This window comes from Megalopta genalis, chromosome 8 (genome assembly GCF_051020955.1).
Source record: "Megalopta genalis isolate 19385.01 chromosome 8, iyMegGena1_principal, whole genome shotgun sequence".
NCBI classification, from domain to species: Eukaryota; Metazoa; Arthropoda; class Insecta; order Hymenoptera; family Halictidae; genus Megalopta; species Megalopta genalis.
In genome coordinates, this window is record NC_135020.1 from 21,721,496 (window position 1) to 21,743,366 (window position 21,871).

Genomic DNA, 21,871 nt, shown 5'->3' on the forward strand with positions numbered 1-21,871 from the left:
TTTGCGGCTCGTTTTTATAGTTAGCGATTGTCAACAATTATAAAAACGGGACGCAAGGCTCGAATAATCGTATCTTCTATTCCCAAATTGTCTATTTTTGTGCGCAATCTAGGCGCTAATTAGCAAGAAATTATTATATTACCTTCAGATTCTTAACGTTATTTGTTAACTCTTTGGGGCAAGGTTGGATTAAAAATGTCCCACCTTTTTGATGCAGGGTAATGCATGGTGGGACATTTTTAGAACCATCTCGAAATATTGCAATAGCAATATACTGTAATATAATGTAATATACAATACACTATAATATAATAACGTCGTAAATTAACATCCGTCGTCCATAGAAGTCAGAAAACCAGAAACATAAAAACAACCGAGTCTTGCTTCAATTTTGGGATCCTATATCTGAGATTGATTACACAATATGCGCATAATCGAAATTAATATACATCCGTAATTATTATAACCGGCCCGTGAGACCGCTGTTAATTACTCATTCTCACTCGGTATTATGCATAATCCTTATTCATAGCTCTAAGAAAAAATGTAAACGAAGGAACGTTGTTAATAGACTTGCTTTTACTCAATCGAGCTTGCACCTCTTCATCGTTTACGTGCGAAGTAAAAATAATTGATGTTGATTTCTTGTTTAACACTTCTATACCAACAATAACGCAATAAAAATGAACGATCTGTGAGACCGCTAATAGTGTTTACGTAAGTTTAACTAGGTGTGGCAGTTAAAGGTTAAATCTACGATCGTTACCGTGCCTGTATCGCCGCGTTGAAAGGAGTATTAGGAGCATTGGACTCTTAGCATTGTCTCTTGGCATCGCCAGTAACAGAAACTCCGGCACGCATATGTCGAAAAAGCGAAAGATCGTTGGTCGGACGAATGGCTCGGGAATCGTCCGAATGGAAGTATTGTTATGCGCTCGTAACGGTAACGGTGTCGAGGTAATGAGGTTTGCTCGGTATATCGCGTTCCTTAACATCGCGAACACACGCGTGTCCTTCTCGCCTCGATATTTCACGGTTCACGAACGAGCTATTCCCTGGACTTCCTTTCCGCGTGCACGCGATGAAATCACGCATCCTCTCTGCCTCGTGCGACATTTATGCATGACTTACCCATGTGATCCCATATGAGAAGTCGTTGCACGACCGCGAGAAACAGCAATACGAGAAGGAAAGTAGTCGCCGGGGACGCCAATAACGCCGTGAAATCGAAAATGCAATGGAGAGACGTCGTCGAGCGTGTGTGTAACTGAATTTAAAGTGAATTACAGAGACACGAATGGAAATGTAGGTAGTAGTCGCAGTTCGCCAGGTTCAAACGATCCCTGAAGGGAGCGATTTACGTTAAGAGACCGGTGGAGATGGAAAGGGTGACTCTTCTAAGGCCTAAACCAGATGCAGGCTGATGGTTTCTGCATGTATGTATAATGCTTCTAGTGTATGAGTATACTTTCATGGGGTAACGAACGGCGGAACACATCCGAAACCGAAGGGGCAAATGTTGCCGATGCTATTGTACAACTGCGAATACAAGTATTATACCGGGTGACCCATTTGAATCGATCCGGTCAAATATCTTGCAAACAATCAGTGACTTTGAAAAAATGTTTCAAATGAAGGTTGAATAGTTTCAGGGGGCACGTAATCTGATGTTGATAAGATTTTTCTAGGTTAACGGAAATGAATAGATATAAGATATAAAGGTGATATGGATATCTATATGATTAGATATATATATAAGGTATAAAGGTAAATTTCATGTTTGTTTTTTTTAATGGATTCACATATTTTCTGTTGCACCAATCGATGCAACTCGTTATTTCAAAAGCACTAAACCATTTTTTGCGAAAGATCATTGATTTAGAAGATGTTTCAAGTTTAGTGTTAAGAAATAGCTAACACGTGTCGTATATCTGAGATATCGTGTTCTGAATTGATTGATTAATTGAAAATTGTACGACTCCAGGTGACCCAGAATTAAAGATTCTGAATGCATGTAAAGAAATTTCTATGGGAACACTGGATAACATTGGAAGATTTTTTAGAGACCATATCTTTGAACAACAATTTTAGATAGGCGAGTACCTCGCTTTACATATATGTACTATTACTAAAATTGAAGTATCTTCTATCCCAATAATTTTTCGCAACAGGTGACTTAGTAATTTTACGTAAACAATAATGAGCTGCATCGATTGGTGCAATAAAAAATATCTGATTCAAGTTTCCATTTTCACAAAAATCTTACGAGATTATGAGTACCGACCAACTTTTTGAGGAAAGGTGTCACTGCCCCTCGCTGCGATTGCAGTCCGAAATACTATAATAATATATATAATAAATATATATATATATATACTTTAAGTATATTTTAACTATAAGAAAAATTACGAGGTGAGAGATTTAAGGCTCGTTGGGGTTTTTCTGGGGTTTTTCACACTGCGACGACAGGCGGCGCTGCAATTATATGTATATTATATATTTATATTATATTAAATATATTTATACATTTATATTATATATTTATATTGCATATTATATATTATTATAATATATAAATAATATTGATATATACTTTCAAATTTAATTGCAGCGCCGCCTGTCGTTGCAGTGTAAAGAACCCCATGTGTGCAACGGGCCTTAAATCACACCTCGCAATAATTCTTTGCAAACAAGAAAAAATTTGGCTAAACAAACAAATAAAACAATTGAGATCGCAGTCAGTTTGCAGTTTGATTGAGTCATCAGATCAAAGCGGCTACAAAGCGGCTACAAGTCGGCTCGAAAGCTCTCTCTCTCAGCTAATCCGCACTCACCACCTCTTGAATGGCTTCGATGTCCCGTTTGTTATGGGGAGAGCTATACACGTATGGTGTCACAGTCACAGGTTCCGACGAAATTGCCTCTAATACCCTCCAACGAGTCGGACCTGTTTGTGCCGCTTAACGAACTTTGAAAGGGTCCAGTTATTAGACAGAGTTGTTAAAGGGCACACTCCGCTGACACCAGTCGCCTTTTGAATCATGGGATAATGCTACGCCAACAATTGCTCGAGCACGTCAAAAGATACTGTCTTCGCAATAGTTAGGTATATCTTGGCATAGACTCGCATGCTACTTGAGAAGTAGAACACCGTTAGAAAGACAATTTCTTCGGCACAGGCTAACCCATTCTAATTAGGCACCTTAGCTGTTATAATCATTATGAAAAAGTCGTTGCGTTACAATTATTACAGTAATTTCTCCGCAAATCGCGCTCAGATTGCGCACAAAAATGGCGATACGATTATTTGAGCCTTGCGTCTTGTTTTTATAGTTGTTGGCAATCGGTAACTATAAAAACGAGCCGCAAGGCTCGAATAATCGTATTTCGTCTTCCCAAATTGTCCGCGAATTAAAGAGAAATTACTGTATTTTGATTGAAATGGTATTAGTTATAAACAATAGTTCTCTGTCACCGAAATTCGTTTTTCGTTATCCATAATCATTATTGATAAGGTTATGCCAGTCAGTTATGCCAGTTATCTTTGAGGGAAACTCTGTTCCCGTTACTTATGACAGTTATCGGGACGGGGAATTCTATTTTGATCAGTTATAATTAAACTGCAAATTTTGCGCATTTATAGCAAAAATGGGTGGGTGGGACCGGAAACAGTGTAAAGATTGAATGGAATTAAGAACGTTAGTGTTCTAATTACAAGCTATTAAAATTGTCAAAGGGAAAAGGAAAATTGTACTTGAGTCATCTGTTTTGCGATCGACGTAAAATTTTTATTTTGCATAAAAAGATCCGTAGTGTAATTATTATAATTATATCATACCCGAATCCCTACACTACTTTGACCTTATTTGGCTTCCAGTAAGGTAAGTTAACCCTTCTGAACATTAGATTCGCTTGTTTCTAATTATTTCTAATATATTACATTAAACAAAATTGAATGGCATTTTATAAATAATTATTGAAGATTAATGAAAGTAAAATAATAAAAAATTGAATAAAACACGGTCAATTTTGATTCGTAAATGAGCTAATTTTATTTTGAGAATCAGAGCTGATAATTAATTCAAATACAAAACATTATTTAAAAAGATTATTCAAAATAAAATTTCACGTAATATTTATTATTTCATATGGTTTGACATGAAAGAATGTAATAATAATTAATATATAAGTATAGAAAAAAGCAAAAGTTTATTTGAAGCATTCAATAAATGTGACTTCAATAAACTAATAAATTTTATATATATATATATATATATATAAAATTATATTATTATAAAAAAAAAATTTATTATAAAAAATTATTATTATAAAACTATTATTATTAAATATATATATATATATATATATATATATATATATATATATATAAAATTTATTAGTTTATTGAAGTCACATTAATTTATCTAATTAATCTATCTAATTAATCTATATATATATATATAGAAGTTTCCTAGAACTCTGTTGAAATTAGATTGTTGTATATAAATATTTACTTTCCATATTTGTCGCATTTTATGTCGATTAATAGTGCATGAATAGCGCCGGTGATAGGAATTTCCTCGCAAATGGGAATATTTGATTTATTCTACTGCATCGCTGTTTGCTTCGCAAGTATTGCATACACAACTACGCTTCTGAATTCCACGTTTGTAAATACGCACATTTAGAGAAAAGTACACCCACATAAATCACCAATGACTACGTAGATCCGTTAACGTAAAATAAGACCGAATTAACCTCTCAAAACTTTCTGGACAGTGAACATATAAATTGGTATAATAACACAGATCCAACGATTTAGCGTTGTCGAGAAAATGCAAATCTTATTGTACATACCTAGAACCGCAAACAATTTAGAAGCAATCGAATATTATGGCGGTCTGTCGATGAATTTACGATCACTAAAGAATTCTATACTATAATATTTTTGCTGTCTTTTGCAGAAATTCTTTCTTAATTATAAAGATTCAAGTTTCTGTGTGTAAAATATTCTGAATTCCACGAATTCTCTGGATTCAATGAAATTCCTAGGTTTTCAAATCAAAATAACTTCGACTGCAAATTGTTAATAAAGTTGACTGTGCAAAATTTCTGTGCAAAATAAAAATTATAAACTACGTGGACTGCAAGAAACAAAACCTGTATAGGCACTTATTCCTGTGCGGAGTAATTCTAACGAGTTATAAATAATATGAACAAATTATTAAATTTTTTAAACAGTGTCACGGTATTATATTTCACCTACTCGTTGTTGTCATAAATAGATGAAGGTCCGCAGTCTATTGATAAGAGGAAGAATTCGGATGTAGTTAACACTAGATTTACGGAACCCGTCAAAATGGCGAGTCACTAATTTTTTAATTTACGATTATTCATATCGTAAAGATACATTTATGAGTTATTTATTCAATGTATACGTTACTTACGGCAAATGTTAGAATAACACTTGTTACAAATCAGGATAAATGTCTTATTGTTACTTTTATAAGCTAATATAAAACAGTTGTTTTTTGTGCTCCCTAAATCCAGTGTTAATTACGCGAGCGGCAGTAAATCTTGGAACGTTTTTGACTAATGCTACGAATTACCTCGCACATGCGGGAAATAATTCAGCAGTAGTTAGTTAGCCGAGTGACGGTATATCTCAGAGCGTTTCTTATTGAGGGTATTATTAATTACCGCGCAGTAAGGTACGGATAGCGGCGTGAATATTAGGAGACGTGTGAACGATGGAACGGAACAACTGGAATTATGAAAAATGAGTCGAATTCTTACTCGACTTGGAAATAGCACGACTATACCAGCTGAAGCATTCGAGACCAGCGTTCGCATAGGCGACTGTATATATCATCAGAGTATTTTGGTTGTGTAAATGCAGCCCGCGGTAAAATGATAGGACACCGGCGTTCAGAATAGGAAAATAACGAATCGAGAGGACGATTCGCACAGAAACATTGAAGTAGCAATCTTGCACAAATCTTTGTGCGTTAGTGATTTATGTGTTCCGATTATTTTTTATCATTTTAGCCAGCAATTAGGTAAAAAGAAAACCAAATTGTCGAAGACCGATTTGTCAAAACCATTGTCAAAGAGTGAGAACAACTTTCGATTCAATGGTGAACTTAAGATTAATTAATTAAGAGTAAGATCGTAAAAGAAAATTACACACAATCAAAAAAGTTAACGATGCTTTACTGTTCCATTTTATGTGTTATTAGAATAGAAAATCGTCGGATTATAAACGTATAATAATCGTTCCATACCTGGACACATTTGAGGTGACATTATTTGAAATATCATTTTATTTAATTGATATTACTTTATTTAATAGGCCTGTAATCCCTTCTGAAATTTATTTATTTTGTAATTGTTTGAAACGAATATTCGTAATAATTATGAAGTTATACATTTAATATTTTGGGCTGGTTTACATATTTTTGCTTTAAACAAATTTTTGTGATGATTTCATTTAAAAAAAGAAATCATATTGTTGACTATTATCTTGCGGACTGTGAAGAGAGCATTGCTTTAAACAAATTGTCGTGAAGATTTCATAGAATAAAATCCTTTTTGTTCATTATTATTTTCAGCATTATTTCTTTTGACCAATCCGAAACGAAAAAGTAACGGAATAATTTATTATTTGAAATCGCTTTATCTAAAATGAATCGATATTATTTATATTTTCAAACAACGGTACTGATGAAAATAACGGTATGAAATAAATTACTTCAAATTGTTTTATTTTACTTCTATTTCAAATAAAATTTGTCCGGATCTGAATCATTCGTACGTAGAAATATTGCCTAGTTATTAGATCGTCTAGAATAACTAGACGTAGAAATTGTCTAGTTATTAGATCGATCCAAGCATTCCGACTTCACTTATTAGGAATGAAATTTTGAATTAGTGACAGATCGCAAAGCGCTAGAGAAAACGTTGTTTAAAAGTGAGTTGTCTCCGAAAATAGCTCGATGGGCTCTCGCGTTAGAAGAGTTCACGCGCGAAGTTGACGATAGACCAGGTACGCGACTGAAGCAAGCCTAATGCGTTAAGCAGATTGCCGATAACGTTAGGTTCGTGATAAGATAATCGTAACTATGCGAAAGGTTCGGGGAAACCGAGAACGTTTTAAATTAATTCACGGTTTGTAGTCAACGAATCGTGATTATTTAGAGTAAAACGAAGCACGTTTTGCGCAAAAGTATTTATATAAGCTTTGCGCTCCATTAATATTGCGCTTGCAAATAAAATTTTCTATTTAACGATTTTTCAAGTTTTTAATTTTATTTTCTCAATTTTTCTATTTAATACGATTTTATATATTTATTTATAAAATAACAAAGTAATCCTCATTAATCTTCGATAATCATTTATAAATGTCAACCGATTTTTAAATTTCATATGAATTTGCAGGAAGACGTTTCTTTAGTAAAAAAAGAGTGAATATGATCGGAATAAAAATGTTTCGCATGAACTTTAAACAAACAGGAGTTGAATATAAATTCTTTCAATAGTCGTAACACATCGACAATAATGGACAAATATTTTAAAATTTTTCTAATCGCGATTTTACATTTCACTTAACTAATTTCGCCATGAATACGTAAAATTCGTAGTCCAGTTACTGTGTTAGAAGATCGCTTGGAATATCAACATGTCGAACGCATTTCGTAATATCATGACAGAAATCAATCGCAAGCCGATCAAACAATTGTAGAATCTCGTCTATTAGTCCCTATAATCACGATAATAGCCTCGGACTCTAAGCCATTTGATCTAAATTGTCCAAAATGGCCTAAATGACCTGAATGTGCGTATATGCAGGAGGTCTAGACCCGAAAGTCGTTCTCTAATAAACAGGGGGTCGACTGTAATACAAACTAATTTATGACCAATAAACTTGGAGAGATACATTCCTCTAGTAAATTAACAATTTCTATTGTGAACTATGAAACGCCTACAATTTTATCGAATGCAGGGTATCATGATCTACTTACATAATTTTATACAATTAGGAAAATAATATTTATATGGATTTGAAGCATAGCGTTTGTTATCCATAATTTCAGATAAATTGATGATTGTGCAAAACTATATAAGTATTATGTAAAAAATAGCAAGGTGACAAAATTGTAACATAGTTTCGATTTAGTCAATTAAATTGAACGACTAATTGCAAGCAAGTGAAAATTATCCATCTTAGTACGGAATATAAATTTAAGAAAAGAATTTTTGTGAAAAAGTTAAACAATTAAAAAGTTAAGTAATAATGGCACGAAATTAATTAAGAAATTTTTAAATGACATTTCTAATTATTAGACTGCGGATTTTATGCATTTATTAGAAAATTGATTCCGCAAAATTTTAAACAGTTCAAAGTTGGAAAGAAGTTTAAGAATATCAATGCGTCATCTTCGCGAACAATTAAAATTATTAACAAAAGAAAGAAAGCTTTATTCAGCTCCAGCATCTTGCAAGCGATATACAAAATTTTTATAAAGATTCGCAGTCTAGTAATTCTACAAAAAAAAAAATAAAAAACACAGCAACTTAAAAGGAACGACGCGCCACTTTCAGAACACAGCAATTTCTCCCGGAAATGCTAAAATTCGGGTTTCTGTGAATTTCCCTATGCTAGTCCTACGTTTACGTAATTTATTGCTATGTCTATGCTAAAGATCGACGGAGTCTGTCAAGCGTGTGATGCGGCACGCGAAGCGATTCCCGGAAGACAATGAAAAAAAAATGGTCTGTTTGGGTGTAAATCAGGTAAGAAAAACCGCGGAGCGGTTTAGCCACCGAATTGTTTTCGAATAGTGACAAAAAAATTGAAACAAAAAAGTTAAGTCATCGTTTTTATTCTAGCATTACTATGTGTTCATATTAATATACATTTGCATGCTGGCCGCTGCCATTTTTTGCCGACTGCCCCGACTTTCTACAAAAACGAGCCGCGAGGCTCGAAGAATCGCGACTTAGATTACATTAAAAACTTCGAGTCAATGAAACAAAATAATTAAAATTAAAAAATTGTATAAGAACAAACAAATCTGTTATTCGAAATATAATTCCTTGTTTGAGGGAAAGTATTGGGTTGGCAACTAAGTAATTGCCGATTTGTTCAATGAGATAAAAAATTTTTATTTCTTGGAACGAAGTTTAATCTGTAATGTATTTTCCATTTTGTTCGATGACCTTTTGCCATCTCTCTGACAACTTGAAAATTCCACGCTCGTAGAAAGTCTGATCCTTTTCGGCCAAAAACTGAGTTAAGTGAGATTTTACAGCGTCATCGTCACTCAAAGTTTTACCACGAAGGGAGTTGTCCAGGGATCAAAATAAGTGGTGATCCGATGGCGCGAGATCAGGGCTATATGGTGGGTGTAACGTCGATTCCCAACCAATATCCATCAATTTTTGCCGAGTGGACAAAGACGTGCGCGGCCTAGCATTGTCCTGCTGAAAAATGACACCTTTACGATTGACCAATTCTGGTCGCTTTTCCTTGACCGCTGCATTCAATTTGTCCAGTTGCTAACATTCACGGATAATAAAAAATAACATAATAATAATAATAATAATAATTTTATAATATAACATTTACGGATATCATAAAAATGGGAGTGAGAGACATCTATAACTGAAATCGGCAATTACTTAGTTGCCAACCCAATAGTATCAATTACAACGTTAATTACATCTTAGTAACAGCTGTCAGGGGACTGAATAAAATCATAGGTATTTTATAATTTTATTACGGAGTATACCCAGTGTCATAATATTTTACCAGCAAAATTAACTTAACGATGTTTACAAATTAATTGGTGTAATAAACACATAAATCTCCGATGTCAATCAATGTTTTATCGTCTCTATTGTTTTAATTAAGCTTATCAAATTCAAAAAAGCTTCATCTCACATTCAGGAGGCCAACGCAAACAGGCCACATCCCACCCACTTCAGTCAATATTTATACTACATTCGTCATTTCACTGTCGCCAAAATTCGCTTCTGCCGGTAGTGAAATATACGGGGCAAAAATATCGATTGCTGTGTGACTCGCAAGTGGCTGAGAAGTGGCCCGTGGGCGTTGAATTTTCATAATGATCTCAAGTGTGAAATGGAACGTGGCAGAATTTCTTAAAAGGTGTTCACATATACAGTGACTTGCATTGATATTCGGACACCTTTTAAAACGGAACAACTTTCCAAATTGAACGAAACGATTTGAATTTTTGGAGATGTTTGAGGGACTAGCTTATCGTACAATGACTAAAATAGTTCTTTCTAAATTCAGCCTTTTACTTGGAAGGACAAAAAGGATAAAATTCTCACGTCTTTTCAACATTTTTATCTGAGCCTGTGACGAAGATTTAGAACATGCATTTTGTAGATCTCGGTGACTTATATGCATGTTGAAAATTTCATCGAAATCGGTTCATCTTGACATGAGCTGTAAGCAATTAAAGATCGCTAAAATCGCAGTTTTTTACGAAATTCAAGTAAAAACAGGTAATTTTTAGATCTTTCAGTGGCTGTATTTCGATAAAATTTTCAACACGCATATAAGTTACCAAGATCTAAAAAATGCATCTTTTACATTTTTGTTATGGGCTCACATAAAAAAGTTGGAAGAACGTAATTTTTAAATTTTTCTATCACTCTCTCCAATGTATGTATTGCGATCTAAAAAAACTTTTTATATAATCATTTCATAGAAAACATCTGAAAAAAATACAAGTCCTTTGAATCAATTTCCAAAAAGTTATTCCGATTGAAAAGGCGTTAACATACTTTCCAAGGCGACTGTACGTAAATCCTATGTGCTGCAGTTCAATTAATGCACTAACCGAAATTTGAAATTGTGACTTGCAACGTTTTCCCTTGTAGTCGCAGAGTTATGCTCCGCGCGGTATGGTTGATTGGAAAGAAAAGGAGAAATGGATCGATCTGCGAATGCTTACCAGGACCAGGAAAGCAGCGACGACATGTGTATTCGCGATAAACAGGTCTCCAGGCGATAACGCGAAAAAAGAGAAACGCGATCGCAGGCCGACTGCGTTGAACTTGAAAATAAACGGAGAACGGACGGTAAATAGACACCTGTGTGTAACTTTCGACGCAGAAACGCCCTCGACCTACTTTTCCGTGCGAATAATACTGAATTTTACGTTATCGGTTTTCATCTATGCCCTCAGTTCCAGATTCCCCGCGAACTCGTTCCTCTGTCGCGTATAGCGCCATTGTTTCGTTCCTGTTACCCACGATCGCGGAAAATCCGATTTTCTTCAGTTTTCTTACGCCGTTTGAAAAAATCTTCTAAGAAATTGTTGACTCGAGTTCCGGACCAATTCTTCCATTTTCCCATCTTCCCAACGTTCGTCCCGTAACTTATTTCTTTCACTCGTGCTCTAATTAGTTAAATTGTAATCGGTGTCGCGGAGTCTGGAAGATTCTCATATATTCTCATTCTCAATAATTATATATATATATTTTTTTATATATTATATTAATTATTAAATATATATACATTTTTATATATTATATTAATAATTAAATATATATGTATTTAATTATTATTATATGTATATAATATATATATATTTAATTATTTATTATTATTTATTAATCTTACGAAAAATGTGCAATATTAAATATATATATATATATATATATATATGTATATTTATTGCACAATATATATATATATATATATATATAATATTGCACATTTTTCGTAAGATTAATAAATAATAATAAATAATTAAATACATATATATTTAATTATTAATATAATATATAAAATATATATATATATATTTAATTATTAAGAATGAGAATATATGAGAATCTTCCAGAGATGAATAGAATGTTCTCAGATCAGTTACCAACAACTTGAACGTACTGTCACTCGCTAAAATATTCGGACACCTTTTAAAATATGTGACTTTTTAATGATTCGACCAAATGATAGAGTCGGATAAAAAAGTTGAAAACATTATATTTTTACATTGCTCTCATTCAGTTCGTCAATTTTCTTATCACATTTCACTTCGGAAATACGTTTTTCATAACGCTACACTTTTTACAAAATTATATGGAAAAGTGTGTACAAAACAGTAAAAATAACAGCTAAAGTACTGGAAAAACACTTGTATTATTTTCAACTTGTTGAACTTATTAAGCAACGATATAAGTATCTACGTAGCTTCTGTATCTTGCAAATAGTGCAGACAATTTTTATCTTGCATAAGAATCCGCAGTTTAATTATCATCTAACGTTTTTAATTTTAGGGAATTAAATATATCTTTGTATAACAGTCTATTCGTTCCAAATATATCGCTCATATGTATAAAACAATATCTATAGACGTTGCTCATATTTTCATTTCTATAATGTATTAACAATAGAATAATGTAAAAAAGTTATTAATGAAAGAAGCAAATGTTTGATAATGTTAAGAAAATATAGAGAAACAAAAGAAAATGAAATACATAATAATATAGCTTAAGTATAGACAAGTTTCGCATACTTGATCGTATTTTTTACTCTAATGTAATTGTTGTAATGAAATTGTTGATTTCAATGCATGAACTATTCGATGAAATATATTCATGTCTCGGTTGCAACCAAAAGCGCGTGAAGCGAAATCAGATCACAGAAATGCTGAACAACCAATTAGAGAAATTCAGGCATAATAATCTACTTGTAGAAAGTAGTCGATCCGAGCGATTTATTTCTGGATTCGTTACGATTCCATCGAGATGGAAACACGACACGCTTTCGGATAATTAAAGATAGCCTTTTCGTGTAGTCCAAAGCAATTTCAACTTCTTTCGAAACCAGAACGGAGAAGAAATGATTGAAACCTTTCACAAGAGAAAGAAAATTTTATTCTTTTGTTTGTATAGATTGGTCGCTTTCAAACTATAAAACCATTTACGTCGCAAAGGAGTATTTGAATTTGTGACAACTACGGATTAGTTGTCTCAAAGTACCAATACTAATCGGTCTAATTATTAAGGTATTATTAAATGCAAGTATACTGCTAATTATTACATGATTAATAGAAAGTGTAAGGAATTATGATAAATAGCAGCGTTAACGAAAACTATAGATATCACCAATAATAAATATAATAGTGACTAGTAAAAATAAATGCGATATTATAATCACAACTACATGTATGCTCTAACATCCAGAATGCATTCATTTGCAACATTCATTTGAATTTGATTGGTATTATACATGTGTAATATTGTTGTACCTTAAAAATCAATAATGATTATATATTATAAGTTAATAATGCTAATAACAAAAATACCGATACAATAAATCTTGAGTAATATCATTTAATAAATTAAAAGCAACACAACAGTATTTTTAAATTTTTCAAAGCATTATACTGTTTTGTATTTGATTGATTTTTTTACCATGAATACATAAAACTCGTAGTCTAATAATAAATATTGTGAATATTTTGTTGCGCATATCCGATGACATTAATAATATAAATTCAATAATACAAATACGTATAAAACGAGATTGATGAGCGTGTTAGAATGCATCCCTTAATGTCACAGTCGATCGCGTCGATCCTATTACAGGCAAGAACATTTCCTTCTTCGAACCTCTGCTCGAATCAGATTCAGGCGAAGTACATATAAAGAACATCGAACAACTGCAGCGTACCAGATAGTCCGTTAACGAAACCGTGTCACCACTTCTCATTGTCAGATTAAATCGATCGTGCTAAATGGTGTTGCTATATTCACCTGTTTATCGAAAACTGCCGATACAAATTTCCATTTAATTATTCGCCTATGAACACAAGAATGTTAACCGTTTACCCTATACTTGCTTTGCAAACCTAATCGAAACATTTAACTTCAGGCGTGCTCACTCGTAGAAACGACCAGAAACGAGCCACAAAATATTTCGAATGCAACTTTCCCGCGCACTCGAGTATACTCAACCATCATTTTTACTTTTTCCCAGTGATCTTTATTTCAGATGAATGCTGTGTTTAATTAAAGATGATGCAAATGACAAATGTCGCGTTTAAATATTTGTTTAGAATTACTATTACAAACAACAAATTACAAATTACAAATAACAAATATGCTGAACAACTAAACGCAGTTCATAACAGTATTTTAAACCGCGTGTTCCGTTTAAGCCAATATGGCTCAACAGTAAATCCCATGCACGATTGAAATAGTTCAGTAATACCATTTCACAGATATAATCGGATTATAGAAAAATATTTCTGTCACACGAACGTCAACTTTGATCCCACTTAGTTGCATAAAACTTGAATGTAACAATGTCAAAAAATTAAGAAAAAAAACAGTACACAAAGGTTAATTCAAATAGTAGAGTCTAAAATGCAGAAATGCTACATCGAAATACAATCGACCCCTGTTCGCGAACAATAACATTTCGATATATGAAAAATGAAAGGAGAAGCTGGCGAATGTAGAAGCTAACACTATAAAACCATTTTCGGCTAATTAATAACACTTTAATTCAGTGTCAGCACTATAACATAAATAAGACCAATCAAAAGCGAAACATAAAGAATTCTTAACAATGGTACACTCTACAATTGCTTGTCGAGTAATTAGATTACTATAAAAAAAAATATTAAAGTTTTCATTCCTATTTAAAAAGTCGCTACACAACAGAAACTCCTTTCGAAACAGTAGACGCGTCCGTAGAGACGGAGAGGCGCGACATATCGAAACACGTTCATGGAAACGGCGGGGCTTAGTCACAAAAAGCATGATCAAACTAATTAAAGAAGATGAGAGTTTACGAGCGGAATGACATCGCTGATACGAGGAGCATAATCCGATTCTCGTAGCACGAAGCACCTGCCAATTTAAAGGTTAGTTCAGTGGCACATCAGACGAGCCGCGTGCGACGCCTCGACTGTCAATCTGACAGCCGCTCGATATAACGCAATCATCGTTCATCGTACCCTACTGCCGCGGATACAAAGGAATCTTTCGCGTGTTAGCGCGATATTCTGCTTGTTAAGAATCGCGAGACACATTCGCGAGTCGCTCGCGCATCTGTGCGCAACGCTTCTGCACAGAGACGGTTTCACTTACCAACGAGTAGGCATACGATGTCTATGATGATCTTCCGAAGTACTATCTTCGATGATCGATCCATGACGATTGGTAACCGCACTGACAATCCTCGCCAATTATTCAAGAAGGAACGATCGATAATCCGCGCACAACACGGACTAGAATACCGCACAGGAGGAAGAGCGATTAGGAGCAACTGTCAAATAGAAAAATCAGGAACAAGACCATCCCGGCGTACGGTTCGGAATGGACTGAAAGACGCTTGCCCATTCGCCGCGAATCTATCCGGCGAAACAAGCAATCCGACCCGATTCAGATCCGAGCGACGACTGCCACTGCGGCTGCGCCCAGCCCTCTCCGCGCGTCTGTGAGTCCGTAAGTCCGTAAGTACGTTGCGCAGACCACGCACGTGCCCGTTCTGCCTGCTCACTACACGCTATACACTGTACCATTGTACGCTGTACACACTGTGTACACTGTAAACTGTATTTTAATAATCGCCGCACAGTCGTCAGGAAAACGAGATCCTCTGGCAAAAATCTAATTTTTGAACTTCTGTATTCAGAAAAATTCTTCTTTCTCCTGCGATATAGTATCTTGTTAGAGTTTCTCTTTCATAATCCAAATATATTACTCTTTTTACATTATTTTATTACATTACTATTTATTTTTTATATATATTATATATTATATAATACTATTTATATAGTAAATATATATTATTTAATTAATTTAATTTAATTTTAATTTATTTATATTATTATTATTATTTTATTTTATTTATATAGTAAATATATATTATATATTACTATTTTACGAAATAGTATCTTGTTAGAGTTTCTCTTTCATAATCCAAATATATTATTCTTTTTATATTATCATACAATGGGAAATATTGATTCGAAGATGAAATTATGCACAAATGAAGATAAAACTAATTACTATTATAATTAGACCGCAGATTTCATGCATTTATGAGAAAAATTCATAGATCGAATACAAAACTGTGAACAAATTACGTGAATTTAAGGATGTTATTGCATTACTTTCAACTTGTTACAATTATTAAATGGGGAAGAACAGTTTCATCTAACTTATGTTTTCTCACAATTAATCCAAACAATTTTTATTTCGCATAAAGACCCGCAGTCTAGTTATGACTCATTATAAAGCATCAAAAAGCAGGAATGTATTATCGATGCTTGTTGGTGAGTTTATTTCAATTATTTAACTGTGTCTTTAATCAATTTCAATCTGTTTACTAAGCTTTAAGAAGGTTTATAAAAGATATTTAAAAATGTTAAACTCTTGAGACTTCTTTTGCATGGAAGCTGAAATTGTTGGGAAGAATATGAATGGTTATTTCAAGTTTTACTTCTGGTGACTTTTAAGTTAGTGTGATTTTTATGAAACGTGCTTTCGAAGTTTTAACGGCCGCGCGCCGTGTTCAACGCTCGTCGCTGATCGTTCGTATCCAATTTCAAAGCAGATCACAATTCGCAGATATTTCTGATGATCTGAGAAAAAAATGTTTCCAAGAAAAGTTGATCAGCATACACTTCTCCACAAATTAGAATATAAAAGCTTGCAAACGAAAATTCTTTTTATAAAAAATGCTGGTCACCTCGATTTTTTAAATGTTGATACACATTTTTGGCTTGGTAATATCGTAGCTGATGTTGAGACGAATGCAACGACCTGCTATACTATTAGGTCATTAAGTATGAAATGCATATTTTATGGTATAATTTTAATGTAAAATCTATGTATACTAAAACAAGGTTAAAGTAATTTAACAGAGCGAATTCCCAGACCGCTGTGCACCGATCCAATGTGAAATAAACATCGATGCTATCAATCCTCCCTCAAACGTGAATGAAGTTCCTCTCTTACTGCCCTACTGTCTTATTCTCTTGTTCTCCATCGACCATTGTGTTTACAGCAGTTGTTTATGTCAGTCGACCTTAAGTGTGTTCTACGATTTTCACAATGGAAAAAGCTGTCGAGGAAAGGATTTGTCTTCATTGTTACATTCTCAACAAAATTTTTAGTGATCCTACGTTCATGAAACGCATCGTAACTGACAATAAAACATGGGTTTATCTGACTATGTTAAACGATTATCCGATAATAAGAAACATTTTTCTGAAGAAATTATTTTTCTTTCGTAACAATGTTAGGTGGGCTCAGACAAAAAACTCTTAACACATCGAGTGTTGACAATCGACACCAAAAGTTCCCCAAAAATCGAAGAAACTTAATTAATGAATTAGTTATTATAGTGGATGTTATTTAAACTCTTTTATATTTTCTATCCTATATACACCCTAGCAAAATTCAGATTGTTCGAATATATTGCAATGAAAATGAATTTTGAAGACTAGAAAAAGAATTAGCGTCACTCATATGTGACCGACGGCGTGTGTCACGGCGTCCACTTTTTAAGGGAAGAGTTTTGCTCAAAGCAAATTATTATAAACATTTCTTAAAATAAAATCTATTTACAAGACGTAAGCGTGAACTTCAGCTATTCGCAACACACTCGAATGAGGAAATCATGAAGTCTACAAATTCTAAGACAATATTGATTCTCCAAAACTTATTATTAGATAGAAATACGTATGTACATTTCGACTAATAAATTTCGATTCCGAATGTACGGTCACTTATTTTTTAACCGATTACTAACATTTAATATGATTACTGGTAATTCTCAATATAGACCAATTGGATTGTTAACTGATCCGCGAGTTTCGAGAATTATCGTATTCACACGAGATAAAGCATTGTTTATAGTTGTTCGATACACTGCTCATAAAAGACCCAAGATGGTACATTCCCGTTCGCAAGTTAACTCCTTGCACTACGATTTCTTCCACGCTACGTTGATTAGCACTTCTCCGTCCTTAATCATTTCCCTGATAGAACGAAACAATTTTTATTTCCTATACAGTTTTTATTTACTTCCATTTCTCCAGACTTTGATAACAGAAAGAATTAAATTTTGTTTCGATTTCGAAGAAATTAACCGTTTGCACTCGAGTGGCGACTCTGAAGCGACGTTAAAAATTGCAACGCTATTTTTAAAAGAATTTCTACATTATTATATTTTTCTATATTCGATCAATTGTCGAATAATGTAAGCCTTCTGTAAGCATACACGTTCAATTTCACATGTAATCAAATAAAAAAGACAATCATAACAAATAGAAGTACTGTAGGTTGAAACAAATTTCTCCATTTTGGAGTTAAAATAGTACAAAGGGTTAATATGGAGTGCAGAGGGTTAATAACATTCATATTTAGTAGATCTTGTATGAAAACTTCGTCACGTGTCTTGCTCATTATTATAGCACCTCTATAATTTTCATAAATTATGGTTTTTGAGGATGATAGCTTACACATATCCTCTTGCAAGAATGTATAATCTATATGCATACGTAATAAAAAGCATCCACCATTTGTTGCTAGCTAGGATAAAGTGCCCTTTCGTATCCTAAAGTCTTTCTTAAGTCTTATCTAACGCTAGATCAATTTTTGTGTCTCACGAGGTTAATACAATTGGATTAAAAGATCGCAATGAAGATATGCAATTAAAGGTTTTATAAAAGTTCATTGAAGCAAACTAGAAAATATATAAAACAGAATAGAGCTAAAAATTCGATCAATAAATTACACCGACATCAAAATCTTCATTCATAAATTAGAATTAAAGAAAAATTTCCATCGTAAATTAAAAAAATTACTCGTTGTAAAAATAATACAAAGATGTCATTGGACATTGACCATTTAACTACCATCTGTGCAATTTGAAAATCTGCAGATACCATAAATGTATAAAGATTCGCAGCTTAATAATTAATAAAAAAAAAAACTTGTGTCTCTGAAGTGGGTTCTAACATTTTTTCCGACATGCTTTTCACATAAGTCGATATAATTGCTTTGAAACGTCATAACGAGTGGTCATTTTCTATCGTACAATACCAGAAAAGTATTACTGTTTATGTACATGTGTGTAAAATCATACTAAATATTATTAATTTGTAGAAACACGAAAAACGCGAGTGGTGCTATTATACTGTCACGGGGTATAGGTTTTTTATTTATAATCCGACAGTTTATTTCAAAATTAATACAATTCCCACAATGCAAGGTCGCTCGAAGTCATCTACGATAGAACATAAATTGTATAAAGACGCTCTGTAAACGCTTCAGCAATTTACGTATCATTAATTACTTACGTACTCAATGTTGGCATACGTGCTCAAAATGATTAGATAGACAGCTGCGATACAGATAACACAGCATGACCAATTTCGTTTCGGTTGTTGGTGTCTTGCTATGCACTTGTTCCGTGTTCACAACCAGAGATAACGTGCAAAAACGTATAAGAAAACCTTTCTCCGTGATAAATCCAAATGCAATCAGTTTCATGTGCTAAATCTTGTATAAATTTATGCATATAGTCTACTCCTTAAAAATCTTAAATTTATTCTAAATAATCTCATATTTATATCAAATAATTGCTGTTCAATAACATACGGTAAATAGCAAACATTTAAACTATCTTAGAAAAACTATAACCGTTTACCTGCAAAATGAATGCGACGAAGTGATACGACTTATCTGAGAAACGCGACAGTACATTTACAAAATAAGCGTTTCATTTCTTAAGTAAACATTTAGGTAATATTTTGAAGAGTTTCTTTAACGCGATTATCCAGATTAAAAATAATTTTTTTACAATTTTACCAACGTGTACACCTGCATTATTCTGCTAAAATAATAACGTTTTTATATTCATCTCCCTTGTATGTATTTACTATTAAAGGAAAATCGGCAAATATGGAATTGTGCTATTTTGAAGAATCTAACAGATCAATATTGGTGAAACGATTACAATCTGTCTCACAAACTCGCTCGAAGGCCGAGCACGTGGTGGCATGTCAATCGCGCGAATACTATTATAATATTGTAGAATATCTTCTCAAGTAAACCACAACATATAGTAATGTGTAACCCGATACTCGTGGTTTTATAGTAATTGCACCTACTGTCGCAAAGTGTAAACATATTCGGTAAAATTGCAAACGTATACAATTTGTTACGTATTATTTAAAGATAATTCGATACCGAATTTAAGGATTCGCTTCGATCAGTGAGAACAAAGTACTCATCCCTCGCTGGAAAACACGAACGAGTGTGTAAAACGAGTTAATTTCTTTGCATCAAATGCGTGTAATATTAGGTCGCCCCGTAAGTTCGTGCTCTGCGAATACGTTTATACCTTTCACACTTGTTTTGTGTACACAGAGCGGTACACAATCGAAACGAACGAGTAAAAAATCAAGAGTAAGACGCGCACATCCATTTTCGGCATCTTTTGACATACGAGTTTCACAAAGGAAATACAGTAACAGTCGATGCAAACAATATTTGTGCCGTTTACGGAGAAAGTGAAAAATGGATTGATCAGTTTCGTAAAGAAAACTTCGATCTTGCAGATAAACCGCGTTCTGGACGTCCAACTGCGTAGGTCGTTGTTTAGCGAATGAAACACGAAAATCGGTCGAAAAGATGCCTGAAACTTTGACCGTCATCAAATCATCTGTCCACAGATATTTTCAGAAAATGGGAACAGTAAACAGCACGAAATTATGTGAAACGATCTAATACCCATTCGATTTTCCGACGAAGGATCAAAGTTTTTATTTAATGAATTTTCTATGAGCATAATTTGATTATTTAACTGTATCTCTCTCAATATCCTCCGTATAAAAATTTCCTATTTCATACACATAAAACGATAGATTTATCCATGAAACCCAATACGAAATGATGATGCGTCGGGGATGCGCACGTATTTGCATCGACAATTCGGGAACGTTAATTAACAAGCAAATATTATAAGAACCTGTTGGCTCTAAAAAGAACTGATCACGATTAGCATGCATCCTGTTAATGGACATCGTGGAATGTTGTTAATGGAGATTAATATTTCGCAGGGCAAATGGTTGCGAGGTCCATACCATACTGGTATGTACATAAGTACTTACTATGTATCCACGGTTCGCTGCGGCTCGGCACGACGGAAAGGAAGGTAATGCGCGCGCGCGCGTGCGTGCGTCCTTCGAACAATATTTACCCTCACTTCCATATTTTTCTGTAATCTTATCTTTTTTTTTACTTAAGAGAATGTCCCGACTATTTCTCTATGACCTGTTACGCGTATTAGCAACCACTGTTGCAAGATAAGAATAGCTTCGGGTAATGACCTTGCTTCGAAACACATTCAGAAAATTTGGTATCAGCTAAGAATTTTTGAGCCAAGCTGCATCCCCTGTTTGCAGAACCTTCCTTTCTCCCTTCAGTATTCTTCACTTTTTAATATTGTTAGTTGGATGTTTGAATACATAGCAGAACTCCTATATTTCGTATTTGATTTTATTTTTCGAAATATTACAATCTATTTTTAAAAATAACATTACATCTGTTACTTTATATACGAAAGGAAGATTTAAATATCGTGTTGCTTATTTTATGAAGATACGAATCACTTGTTTTAGTTTAAAAATACATAAAGAATTTCTTCTTAATAGCAATATTTAATTGTATAATAAATTTTGAATACAATGGGAATACTTTATTCTAATAATTCTTTTTCCTTCGCTTCAAAATTTATTATAAATATATATTTAAATACATATTTATGCCTCCTAAACGAAAAATACAATGGGAATTCTTTATT

At 33.5% G+C, this 21,871-nt stretch overlaps 1 protein-coding gene across 5 annotated transcripts in view; it reads right to left on the minus strand.

Annotated features, from left to right (window-relative positions):
• wun (wunen) overlaps positions 1-15,455 on the minus strand; it is a 126,821-nt gene extending 111,366 nt beyond the window's left edge. For all 5 annotated transcript variants that reach the window (XR_013033993.1, XR_013033992.1, XR_013033991.1 and 2 more), the window contains exon 1: positions 15,142-15,455. Coding sequence is in view for 1 of the 5 variants with exons in the window: in XM_033479337.2 (XP_033335228.2) it covers positions 15,142-15,205 (64 nt within the window). In the remaining 4 variants the exon portion in view is untranslated. The remainder of the gene's footprint in view (positions 1-15,141) is intronic.
• Positions 15,456-21,871: the final 6,416 nt, after the last annotated feature.